At 39.2% G+C, this 13,691-nt stretch overlaps 1 protein-coding gene across 2 annotated transcripts in view; it reads left to right on the top strand.

Moving 5' to 3' along the window:
• The window catches only part of TTC17 (tetratricopeptide repeat domain 17), a 117,755-nt gene that overhangs the window by 67,613 nt on the left and 36,451 nt on the right, over nucleotides 1–13,691 (top strand). The window contains exon 17 of one of the 2 annotated variants that reach the window (XM_004763211.3): nucleotides 6,646–6,816. The exons of the other annotated variant lie outside the window; for it this stretch is intronic. Within the exon in view, the coding sequence (XP_004763268.1) occupies nucleotides 6,646–6,816 (171 nt within the window). The remainder of the gene's footprint in view (nucleotides 1–6,645; nucleotides 6,817–13,691) is intronic. 2 annotated transcript variants of the gene reach the window in all.

The raw sequence follows: 13,691 nt of genomic DNA, 5'->3' as shown, positions 1-13,691 counted from the left end.
AACATATGTCCTTGATGACCCTCATGGGAAAACTATCATTTATGGGTAAATCAGTAAATCAGAGAAAACCTGTTGGGTGTAGAAACCCAGCGCACTTGCCTGAAACAAGTTTGCCTCAGCTGAACTAACCCAGAGATTTAAATACTGTGACTAAGACTACTACTAAGATCACGACGACAACGACGACGACTAGCAGCTGTGGCAATTAACTAGCTTTCTTCTTCAGTGTACTATCTGCATGGGAAAATCTTTCATAGTAAACTTTTGGTGAATGTTTAAATTCCCTTGTTTAGAGATCAAATCTGATTCTTCACATTTCTAAAGGAAACAGTAGCTGCCAATAGTTTGGATTCCATCACTGGAGTTATTTCCACAGACCCACAGGTTATGGTGTCTATGTCTCAACTGGCTGCCTTTGCCCTCTATGCCACAGTCACTTAAGAGAAGGCCCCATGGGAAGACAGGCCGGATTTACATCCAGCTCTCATTTTTCTCCTCTAAAGGGAGGTTGGGAATTTTAAGTCTACAGAAAGCAGTGCAGACTTGAATCCCTAGGCAAAGCAGACTGCCTGCCCTCCCATATGTGGACCAAGTGGTCCCCAGCATAGACTTCAGACCTGTAATGTATAGTAAAAGGAAAACACACACACATATACATACACCCCACACACATACACTTGTATTTGAGTTCACAGCCTTTCCTTAGTTTTTCTTTTTTGAACTTGCTTCTGACTCATTCACCTCCCTAGGAGGGAAAGCCTGTATAATTCCGAGGTTGCTAATTTAATTTGGTTTGTTTTCTATCTGGCATTGCACTTTTAAGGTCAGTCAGTACATAACCATTACTTTAAACCTCCCGCAAAGAATTTTCTTTGGCAGTAATTGCTGAATGAGAACCAGTCTGAGGAGCCAGTACTTCTGTCGAAATGATTTGTCTTTCTTAAGTAGAGGGCAGCACAGGGCAAAGGAGGTGAGGCAACCTCACTGCTATCTCCAGCGTGGTCATCAGCAAGTTAGGTCTCACCCAGACCCAGGGAGCTCCAATGCCCCTCTTCCTGGTGGTTTCACTAGTGCTGTGTCTCAGGAGTGCTCTCATTTCAGATAAAGAACCTAGACACAGAAGTAAGTTGATTGGCTCAAGTGTGTACAGAAAGGCTGCCGCTAAGACCAGATTTGAATTCATACTGTGGAATGCTATTCTAGGAGATCTATAGGACCTCTGTCACAACCTCTGGAAGTGGAAATCTTAAAGATACCTATTCCCGGAAAGGTTTCTTTCTTCATCAGATAGGCTTATTACTTTGTATGGTACCAAGCCCCACCTAACACCCACAGTTAACATTTCCTGCTAGTATTTTTAAAGTAACTTTGCATAGCATGGTGAGCAACTGAAAGATAGACTTCTGTTCACTTCGTGATTTATTTTACTACCTTTTCTAAAAGATTATCTTACTAGGGAAATATGAAGCTTTGAGTTATCTAAAATTATAATAAAACTTTCACGGTGTTACCTATATACAGAAAAAAAATGTTATATAGCTGCATAATTTGAGTGGAGTTGAGTAGAAAGATAAGGAGAAAGATAAATACTGTAATACACTCATGTCTATTAAGGGGACAGTGTTACCTGTATTTTCCACCCAGGTACCTTATATTTAGTTGAATGTACCAGAATGCCTCCTGTAAGGTAACTTTTCTTACAGGCATGAGAAAGGAGACCTAGAGTATAATATAATCCGGTTAGAACAGGGATAGTAAGGATATCTTTAGAATATTCCACTGTTCAGAAAGGCCATTTTTCTAACATCTGTTACTTTGCCTTCAGCAACATAAAATTCAAATTCAAATTCTAGTTCCTATTATAAATCAGTTTGTTATTTATGCCTTAGAAAAAAGTCTTTATATAATAGGAAGCATAGGAGTATTACATTATTTGTTGCATGGGGGAAAGTATGTTCAAGCAAGAAAAATTTGGAAGAAGACTGGCGCCAACCTTTAATAATGTCACAATATAACACACATTGTGGGGTGCAGAGAGGTAAGTGTTAATTTAACTGAACAGCAGATCTGTGGTCTCTTTTCATATTGTAAGGCTATGAATTCAGAGAACATAGAGCAGACTGAGGCAAAATTCTAAATGTGCTAAGTATTTTAGGATTCAGATATGCCAAGCAGTTGAATCTGAATTAGTTGCTGTTTTCTTCTAAAAGCCCAGTAGAAGTGAACTCTGTACTGCCTTCATCATCTCTTACACACACACACACACACACATAACATTGGCACTGAAATGAGGCAGATCCCCTGATGACTTCTAGAGCCAGTGGCTCATACAGAGATTGAGATGGGCTGGAAGGCCTTGGTAGAAGAGATGACATTGGGATAATTTATTCCTTTGCACCTTTTCAGAGAGACAACAGTAATAGCTCACCATTTGCTAGGCCATGGTCTCACTTCTTAAATTGAATCTTAGCAACTCTGTTAGGTGGGCACTACCATGAAGCTCCATTTGCAGATGAAGAAACTGATACACAAAAAGAGTTAAAGTAACTTGCCCTGCTGTATGCAGCTCGAAAGTAGTAGAAACAGGATTGGAACTCGTTTAGGCTGGCTCATCTGGGCTCTTCGCCACGATGCTCTAGGCTAACAGAACTACATGAGCCTTTATTAGTTCTTCTTGACTAGCTCTAGTTATGTGGCTCTTTCAAAGCTGATTCCTCTCAATTTATTTGTGGCATTTCTTTGTTATAACTAATCCTAAAGGATCCTAAAAGTACCCAGCCAGGAATGGCTTGCCAACTTAAAAGATTCAGAAGGTAAGCATGTTTTTTAAAGAGTAAGTGGTTACGCAATTCTAGAAAAGAAGTATTCTTCTGGGCCCTCTGTAAACAGAATTATGAGAAGATAGGAGATTTCCTCAGCCTTCGTAATGATAGGTGTTCCTGAGAACTTAGTTTACTCTGAAAACCTGTTTAGCCACAGGATAAATTGTGCCTTTGCCTTAGGAGACTTAATGCTTTGACACGATATATTAAATATTTAGTTGTTTTCCAGAACACCCTTGTAGGATAGGTTACTATTAATAATTCAGTTTATGCAGACAATATTCTAGCCACAGAAAAAGGATGTTGATATGTCTAAGATCGCATAGCAATTCCAGAATCAGACATACCCTAGCTGGAGTTTTATGCTTAGTTGGTATTGCTGTGTAGTTGCCTACTTCCAAGAAAAACCGAACTGGCAGGATTTGAATTAGATGCTAAATGCTTTGCAAGCAAGTATATAGCACAGCAGTATAGCACAGAAAAGTGCTTCCTTTTTCACTTGGGACCTTGTTATCCAAAGCATTTCATTTAAATCATGTAGTTCCTTAGGAAAAAAAAAAAAAGATAGAAAGAAATCTTACCTCACAAGGTTAGTCTAAGACACAAAATCTCATTTCTGCATCAGCAAAAAATAATAGTCATATGCATGGAAGATGACTTGTTACTTTTATGTATCTTTCCATTTTTCTTTCGCCAACATTTTCCTGTGTTTCTTTAATAAGGACATCATCTCCACCTCTGCTGGGAAGACAAGTGACAATTTTTCTATATAGGCAACTTTTTTTAGTTTCCCTTTGAGCTAGAGTAGACTTATACTGCAGCCCAAAGAATAGAAACTTTACTTCTTTCTGAAGTGTTTCAGTTCTCCTTCAGACAACCGGAAGGAGCAATTTAAAAAATAGGCAATTTGGCTTTTTATTATTAGCCTAGATAATTATGTAAATCACAACAGAAGGCTGAACCAGTCTGTCTTTAACTGTCAGCCTAAGGAAATTAATATTAACAGCTCTAACTTGAAAATCAAAGTGAATCCTTAAAGCATATAGCTTTTACCTGATCATTTTGGTTCTGCCTACTTGGAACAAATACTAGAGCATAAACTTCTTATTCCTTTTTATTCCCAATTCTCCCTAATCCCCTCTCCTGCCCTCCCTCTCAGAGAAGTTGGCCCCAATTTCCTGAGTTGGAGGACAAGACATTCTTAGAATGCACAAGGCTTCCTTCAAGAAGGCGTCTGGGTTTGAGGTCATGCAGGACTAATTTTAGCTTCAGGATCTTATGCACATCATATCTTATGAATTACCTATGAGGCATTTTTAAATATTGCAGACATTTAAAAAGATGAAACCAATTAGATTTTCATAATGAGTAGAGAGTGGGAGAGAAGAATCAGAGAGGCAGAGGTTGGAGGAGGAAGTCAATTGCAGAAAACACAGAATTTTACTGGGTCCCAGTGTTTAAGGTTTGTCCTTTGCCTTTGTAACATTGTTTCTCTCAGCCTGTGTCCCGGTGCAGAATGCTTTAGAGGCAAACTCACCAAAGCTGAAAGCAGAGAACAGTCACTAGGAATAATGTATGTTTGAAAATCATCAACATCATTGTCATCATTATTTTCCTTATGTCTTTAATCATCATGCTTATTTATATCCCAGTTAAGAGTTGTCGCTAGGAATTGTGATGTTCTTCATAGTCAATTTTAGTTAGTTGGGTATGTACAATTGTTTGTTGTCACTACTTTATTTTAATGCTCTTACGCGTAGCTTCCCCATACTTACCTGCACATACTCAATGGTAAAGACAGAAACTGATCCTCTACTTCTGTTCTCTCACAGAGGAATTTGAAGAAAGAATGACTGGCATTGATCATGGCATCTTTCCTGTCAGCCTTTGATGGGCACACACACACAGCCCACCACACAACCTTCCATCTCTCAAACTGTTTCTCATCGTTTCCCAAACACAAACGAGAACTGCTGTGCCTGTTGCTTCGCTCAGCACGTAATTCCTTCCTGCATACGGTGCCACCTTCTCATTTCTGCTAAAGAGGTGGCATTGACTGTTGGAAAGCCAAGAGGCTTTCTAGTAGGATAGAACTGATTGAAATCTCAGATCTACCACTTATTGCTTCACCTTAGGCAAGTTACTTGATTTCACTGAGACTCAGTTTCCTTATCTGTACAATGAAAATCAGTTATTTCACAAGGCATTTTTGAGGGGTAAGTCAAAGAAAAAATACAAAGCACTCAGGAGATCCTGGCTCCCTTTCTTGTAATTCCCTATACTGTAAGTCCTTCCTTGTAATTCCCTATCCCTGTAAGTCCTATACTACCTTTTCCTCAAAATTAGGGTTTACCTGCTCAAAGCTTATTCTCTGAAGCACCTACTTGGCACAGTATGCTACCTCATTATTGTTTGTTGTCTTGTATTTACTGTCTTCGCAAGTTGCTTGTGAGCTTCTTAAGAGGTAAAGCTCCTCTGAAACAAAAAAATTCGGTTTCTGACGTAACCTTATTAAATATGGTAGCCTCAGATGTGTGAGTGTAGAACTGGAAAATAAAAGTAACTCCTTAAGCATGCAGTTCCCTTACTGCAAACTCCATAAGTTGGGAAAGGTTATGTGTTCCTGGCACAATAACAGAAATGGTATGAGAAGTGCTTTCCTCAATTATGAAATCTAAAAGGGAATCTTCAAATCCAGAAAGAGACTTCTTGTACTTCCATTGCTGCAGAGAGAGCTTAATTGGCTACATACATCTCTTTGGGACAATTTTCTATTAATAATGAACCTGTAGAGTATGTTTGAAGGTTCTGGTAAAGGAGGGAAGTTACTTAGATTCTCTTACTGGAGGAATTGTCCTGCGAGAGGAGAGATGTGTAGGCTTCCACTGAACATACATGGTTCATGACAGTGCACATCAAATGTAAGAGGAAGAGGAGTCCTGCTCAGCTGGCAGATCACTGGCGCATCAGACACACCAACCTAGTAACACATTCCCCTACTCAGAGAATGGCCATCAGGTGGAGCAGGGCAGTGGCTCTTTATCCATATAAACACACAAACCCTAAGAGGGTCAAGGCTCTTCAACTCAATGGCAAAACTGTAGTAAGAGGTCAGGCTCCCTGTGCATAGCAGAAAGTAACAGAGAATGCAACAATTACATTCCAGATGTGACATTTTACACTAAAGTATATCTTTACATGAGCAGAATTTGTTTTCCAAAAGAATAATGCACGTCTTTGTGATGTTGCGGTCTTACACATGGATTCTCGGCCACGACCATCCCTCTTTAAGTCCTTGATTTTTAATTTATAATCCTTTTTCTTTTGATGTATCTTTCATTTGGAGGCCTCGAAAATGGATATTATATTTTGTGATTTGAGAATGGATATAATATTTCTCTGCTATAGTTCATCCATCTCCAGACTTATTCGGGTACTAATTGGTCATTTCTCGCCCTTGAAAGACAAACAGAAGAAGACTTACTTTTTTGTGATGTTTCCAACTTTCAAAGAAATATTTCACAGTCATTCATTGTAAATGCAGTGAGATCTTGGGAATTGATCTTTGTTGTCATAATTTTTCCCCCAAACACTTGGTTCTTATGCTGGCCTAGCAGGTGAAACTTGAACTTCAGTGCAAAATCTTGAGTCACAATAAAGATCTGGCTCGTGGTGCTCCAGCTCACTGATTTTTGTATGTCCTGCGGGAGAAAAACTGACACCATCATCTTTTTGCTCTTCCTGCTGCTTGAAGACCTTGAGCCTTGGGACTACCTAAGAGAGATGTTTCTAATATGCTGTCTCTGTGTCTCTTGTCATTGAGGTAATTGTCATGAGAAAACCCTGGACAACAGCCATGACAAACAGAAATATTTTGACAACTCACAGTCACTGGATGCTGCCGAAGAAGAGACCTCTGAGACAGGAACAGAGGAGGAGCCTGTACTCTCTGTTGAGAATTCAGGGAGGGACTCAGATGCCCTTAGACTTGAAAGTAAGTTGATTTGACCTGAGCTGTGCTTCTGGGGTAAAATCAACTCTCAGGCTTTGAGTTGAGGCTTTTCTTTACTCTAAATAGTTTCCATCTTTTAACAGCCACTCATTATATTTGTAGAATCACAAGGGTGACCCTCAGGTGTGAGGTAGAAGACAGGCTAGTGTGTGAAAAAGCTCTTCACACTTCTTTTCTTTCTCTTTCACCTCCATGTCTTGTTTTGCTAGGACAAATTTGATTCATTTATATACAAGTCTTTCTTCTTAATATCAGTAGTCTACTGAGCAAGCCATTGAAAAAAGGCAAAATAACTTATATTTACACTAACCCAGTAATATTTAAAGATTTGGAATAATAGACATAAGTACCAGGCCCTCTCCTAAAGATCCATTCCATGACCACATTTTGAGCTATGCTGTACTGAACTGTTCTTGACATTATCAGTCAATGCATAATTGCTAAAATGAATGACTTTGTAGTACTCATCCTTCTTAACCACTTTGCTGTATTTGGATCTATGCACAACTCCCCTCTCCTTGAAACTTTTTTCTTCTCCTCTCAGCTTCTGGGGTATCACTGCTCCTGGCTCTCTTCCCGTCCTTAGGACAGCTTTTTCCATTTCTTTCACTTATTCTTTACTTTGCCCCTTACTTGTTGGGTTACCCAGGATCTTGACCTTGGTCTTTTTTTCCTTATCCCTCTTTTTAACACTCTGTGTTTTATCTCTTTGTGTCTCAAATACTTTTGAGTATAACAGTGACTCCAAATCTCTCTCTTCAGCTAGCACGTGGTCTACAACACTAGAACTTATTTCCACTTTTCTAGTGGTCTCTATCTCAGTCTGCCATAGGCACTTCAAATCTCACATATCCAAAATTGGGCTTGTCCTCATTTTCACTTTATTTTACTTGAACTGCGTCTAATTCCTATGTCCCTGCTGTTTGTTCATGGCATCACAACTCCCCCAGTGACCACTGTATCCAAGACCTGTTGCATCCGTTCATCTCTTCATCTATTTCCTTCTGCCACCACCTGAATTCGCACTTTCTTCATTTCTGCTTGGGCAATTGCAGTAGCTTCATAATTGAATTCCCAATATCCAGTCTTTTACTTCTGTGTGTATGGGGAGAGGGAGAGAGAGAGAGTGTGTGTGTGTGTTTGCAGGAGAGAGGTAATACATGTAATAGGTACAAATTTTAAAAGCAGAAGTAACCCCTATTACCAGTATATTTTGTGTCTGAAGAGTTGTTTCTAAAATCAGATCTCATCAGGTAAGTTGCCTATGTTTAAAATTTTCCATGGCTCTCTGTTATCTATAGGAAGAATCCAGTATCATAGTATAGGATACATGGCAGTTTGGCCCTTAGTTTTGTCTCCAAGTGCACCATCTACCAGTACTCTACATAGCAGGATGTATAAACCTTGCACTCCATGCCATGCTGTTGGAGCCTCCCATGTCTGCACAGGCTGGGAATGGCCCCTGCGTGCTTTTTGCTTTATATGGACGACTCTTAACACACCTCCAAGATTCAGCTTAAATGTCACCTCCTCTGTGAAGGAGTCACAAAAGTCTCCAGGCATTTAGTTGCTCCATACACTGTCTTGTTCCCACTTTTTTGTCAAGGCACATTTCAGACAGTATGCACGCTTACATGTTTTATTTCCCATCAGACTGTGAACTTCTTATATATCATGTCCTATATAACTTCATTTCTGTGTACAGTAAATATTCGTTAAAGTAATGAATTATGGCATTTGTCTTCCTGTGTGGGTTGGATTAGCATATTTAGCAATTACAAAATCTGTGTTTCCTTCTAAGTAGTAGTGTATATTAAAAAAAAATGATGTCCAAGAGAAGCAAGCTAGGCCTCAGAGGGGAAGTTTTGACCTTCACCTTTGCAGGTTTAGAAAATTAGTTTCATCAGTTCTGTCAGAAATCATTGGGCTTTAAGAAAACTAATTTCCATTTACCATTTCAAAAGAGATGGATTCTTAAACTGGATAGGCAGTTGATTCATTTACGAGGGAGCTGCTACTCTCTAGTGCCTGGCAGCCTCTTGTCTCTACCTGGTGTCAGGTACCCACACAACCAAGTGGACATCATGAGGTTGCTTGATAAACTCAGAATCACCACAAATGAAACTGAGTAATGATAAGGGGTGTTTCATTCAGTTTATACAAACTGTTCTTATTCCAATATAATACAGCTCCCTCATGACCAGGATACTTACGACTACCAAATTAGATGTTTTTTTTCTTCTGACAATTCAGATAAAACCCAACCAGAATCTTGATGTTTGTCTCATTTTCCAAATAATATACCATTGTTTGAGATAGATTGTAACCTAGTGACTAAGTTAAATTTCTTTAGTCCCTTGTTCCCCATGGAGCTCCATCCATCCCTGTACTGGAAAGGCAATATGGTTGCCTTGGCTGAGATGGGGTCTTTCCAGGTCCCTTCAGCATCATGCAGACTGTCTCTTAGGGTGGATTCCTTTACAGATTGCTGATTCAGTCCATAGATAATAATGACTCTGACTGGTTTCTCTCTCAAGTAATAACTTTTCTTTGCCATATGTCAAATTCTGGGAGCACCTTCTTTTCCCTAGATACAAGCAAGTCCACAGGGACAACATTCATGATATGTTAGTGTGTTCATACCAGGAGGCTTCCTGCGGTATGGTTATCAGAGTGAGAAAAACTCCACCTTTTTAATGTAAATAGTGTGCTATAATAAAAATGTGTTATAATAAAAGTCAAGTGTAGACATTAAAGAATTTTTGAAAATTCTATTTTTAAAGGAAAATTTAAAGAAATACAAATAGTTAAGCCCTTTCCAGTAACCAATAACTTATGATAATCACTCCCTTTCTATGATACTTTACAATTTACAAACATATGTTCACTTCAGTAACATATATTTTACGAACTTAAGAATTATGTGTTAACCATGTGAAATAGATACTATTATCAAGCCCATCTTATAGATGAGAAAATTGAGACTCAGAGAAGTTGGGTTTCTTGCCCGAGATCATCAGTAGGTAGCAGAGCTAAAACTCATCCCATGCATTTTGCCCTTCAGCTCCAGGTTTCAGAAATAGAGGCTTTGTTGGATCAGAACTTTATTTTTTAATTAGTAAGGTTATTTTTAAAGAAAACTAACATCTGCTGTTATCATTATTTTATAAAAGCAAAGAAAATTTTAATGTCAAAAAGTACAAAAACAATCTCACAATAAAGGTCAAGTCTTTTTCAAAAAATGGACAGTCAGTGGGCGCCTGGGTGGCTCAGTGGGTTAAGCCGCTGCCTTCGGCTCAGGTCATGATCTCAGGGTCCTGGGATCGAGTCCCGCATCGGGCTCTCTGCTCAGCAGGGAGCCTGCTTCCTCCTCTCTCTCTCTCTGCCTGCGTCTCTGCCTACTTGTGATCTCTCTCTGTCAAATAAATAAATTTAAAAAAAAAAAAAAAAAAGGACAGTCAGCAACCTTACTCCAAAAATTTGTATCTGGATGTGTGTGTGTGTTGTATGTGCGTATTATAATTTTATATACATACCCTTTTTATGTTTTTCATTTTGCTAAGGATTGGTACAAATTGTGTCACTAATTAACATATGAAAACCACTGCTTTAGTACCTCATCATCTAGTACAAAAATCCTCCCCAGTAAATCTTAGATGTAGAAGGCTTTGTAGTTCGAGATCTTGCTACCATGTCCTTTCACCAATACCAACTAGTTGTTAAATCTTGGGCAAGTTACTTATACTTTCTGAGCTTCCCTTACTTCATTAATTTAAAAACAAACAAAATCCCTCAAGTGATTAGTATTTAAATGAAGCATTTCTTTTAGAGCCAGGTACACAGTCGGAGCTCAGTGTTCACTTCTGCACACATGGGCGTGACTCTACTGCTTCCAGATTTAGAGGCTGCTTGTGAGCCAAAGTCCTCACAAATACATACACACAGTATCTGCTCAATAAACATCTCTTGAGTTAAAGGGAACCTTGACATTTCCACAAGAGTTAGAGGAAAGATTCCCTGTTTGCTTTTCTGAGTTATCTTCTTGAAAGTCCGTTTTCTCTTGCTGTACTGACCCAGCTAAAACACCAATGGTGCAAATGAAAATTTGATGATTTGTTTTTTGTTTTGTTTTTTGTTTTCTGAAAAGTCGGTTTCCCTACCTACCTTAGTCTGACTTTTCATTTAAGCCTTTTGTGCTTTGCAATTACTGGCTTTAAATATTATGCCATTGTTCACTTATGATATCTTAAGGAAGTCTACTTGACTTCAAAACCAGATCACTGCCTTTTAAAGTAAATACTAGAACTCAAGACAGAATTGCTAAAGGTCCTATGGGGTGGAGTCCTTGTATGAAACCAAATTTGTCTAATTCCACAGTATATTCTTTTTATTTTATGAGCCAGAGGGAGATATATCTCTGTAGTATCATCCTCAGAGATAGAATGTGTCTTGCTTGCCTTCACAAACCATATTCTAGTACTCAAGCCTATTAGTATTAATCATGTAAGACTTTCTGGAGATGTCTTGAGTCAAATTTTGAAGGAAGGACTTTTTTTTGCTGGTCATCTCTCAAATATGTGATCTTTACCTCTTTTTGCTGTCAGTCTGCTTTGTTTTGAAGGTAGAACTCACCTTTCATTTCATTCTCTGCTTTCTAAAACTCTTCTTGATAAAATCTCTCTTCCAAGATTATTAATACTGTTTCTTACCCAATAGAGTCACTTTCTTTTTTTTTTTTTTTTAAGATTTTATTTATTTATTTGGCAGAGATAGATCACAAGTAGGCAGAGGGGCAGGCAGAGAGAGAGAGAGAGGGAAGCAGGGTCCCTGCAGAGCAGAGAGCCCAATGCGGGACTCGATCCCAGGACCCTGAGATCATGACCCGAGCTGAAGGCAGCAGCTTAACCCACTGAGCCACCCAGGCGCCCCTAGAGTCGCTTTCTTTTACTCATCTTCCGGTGTCCCACTCCCTCTCTGGAGCATCCTCAATAAGTCATTGTGTGGCTTTGGCTTCTGCTCCAGGCCAGGGAGCTCAGTCTCCCTTGGTAGCTCATTCCATTTTCTGACCTTTTAGAAGTCTTCCCTTATATTGAGCTAAAATGTGACTTCTCATCTCCGGTCCTGCCCTCTGAAGCTAACGAAGTCAGTCTTGTCTCTCATTAATATCACATCTGAAGATCACTTCTCCCACCTACCCTAACCCCTATGGTTTTACTTCCTTAGCTAAATGGCCTTGTTTCCTTGAACAACTCCAGTTACGGCTCTTAGTACCTTCACCAATCTCGAAGTAATTTTTCTAAAATTAAAAAAAAAAAAAAGTCTTTCCGGGCTTCTGGGTAGCTTGGTCAGTTAAGTATGTGACTCTTGATTTCTGCTCAGGTCATGATCTCAGGGCCCCAATCTCAGGGTTGTGAGATTGAGTCCCACATCAGGCTCCACACTCAGCCTGGAGTCTGCTTGGTACTCTCTCCGTCTTTCTCTGCCCCTCCCCCCACACTCACACTCTCTCTCGCTCTCTCACTCTCTGTCAAAAAATAAAATGTTTTAAAAAAGAAGAAAAAATATTTCTAGCAAAATAATGTTTTAAGCCTGATTTGTGTGTGTGTGTGTGTACTATGTCAGCTACTGTTCCTTCCATGGGGTCCCTTTGGTTTCCTCAGTCCTTCATTTAATGTGGTTTTGGGCACTTTCATCAAGTCACATTTCTATCAGTGTGCTCTGTTTTGAAAATCCCTTAAACTTCGGTGCCCAGACTTACCAGTGAATCTCCAGGTGTGTCTCAAATATTGCAAGATTATGCAGGACTTCTTTTTCTTCTCCTTCCTCCTCCCCTTCTTCTTCTCTTTTCCTTTCTTTCTTTCTTTCTTTTTGAGGACAACCTATACGTCTCTTGGTCTCTCAACACTTCTCCTAGTTCCTGTGATTTTTTTTTTAAGATTTTATATATTTATTTATTTGAGAGAGAGTGTGTGTGCGCAAGCACAAGCAGGGGGAGGGGCAGAGGGAGAAGGAGAAGCAGGCTCCTGGCTGGGGGGGTCCTTGATCCCAGGACCTTGAAATCATGACCTGAGTTGAAGGTAGACTCTTAACCCACTGAGCCACCCAGGCACCCCTAGTCCCTGTGATTCTTGACAGACTACCTGACATGGCTCAAACCCATCTATAAGTTTTCCTAGTACCTGAGATAGGATTCATCCAAGTGAGAAAACATGAACTCATCTAAGCCTCACTGTGAGTGCTCACAGTCTCTTCACTTCATAATATTTATTTTCCTTTTTCCAGTGTGAAAATGGTGCATGTTAAAGAAGATAAAATAATAGAGATACAGATCTTAGTGTATCTATTTTTAGTTTCTATTATACCATTGGTCCCACAAGTAGCAATCCTAATATTATACTTTTTCTTCTTGCTTCAAGTGTAATGTAAAACCTTCTGTGACCCAGACCTCTCCAAATCTGAATTCTGTATTTCCAGAATTAGACAGTGCCTGGAGATATGTTCTTCCATCCATCCTAACCTAGACCCTAAGCTTCATGGGTGGTTCTGTTAGGAGCCCTCAGCACATTTGTGGACATGGGCAACAAATGCTTAAATAAATTAACGAGTAAGTGTCTGAATTCCCAACATGATAAGTCCCATTGCCCTCTCCTAATTCCATAATCCTTGTACATAGCATTGTTTTCACTTTCACAGATTCTAAAACTTCATATATTCCCCGTTTCACATTAGGCTTTGAAATCTTGAAATTATCTTTGAACTTACCCTATTCTTTGTCATTTTATCCATTTAACCACCAAATTTTATTTTTGTCCACTGAAATTTCTTCATGTACCTTTTTCTCCTCCCTTTTCAGAATT

This window comes from Mustela putorius, unplaced genomic scaffold (assembly GCF_011764305.1).
Source record: "Mustela putorius furo isolate JIRA1106 unplaced genomic scaffold, ASM1176430v1.1 tig00003859_pilon_pilon_pilon, whole genome shotgun sequence".
NCBI classification, from domain to species: domain Eukaryota; kingdom Metazoa; phylum Chordata; class Mammalia; order Carnivora; family Mustelidae; genus Mustela; species Mustela putorius.
Note: the sequence above shows the minus strand (reverse complement) of the source record. Positions and strands in the feature narration are given on the sequence as shown.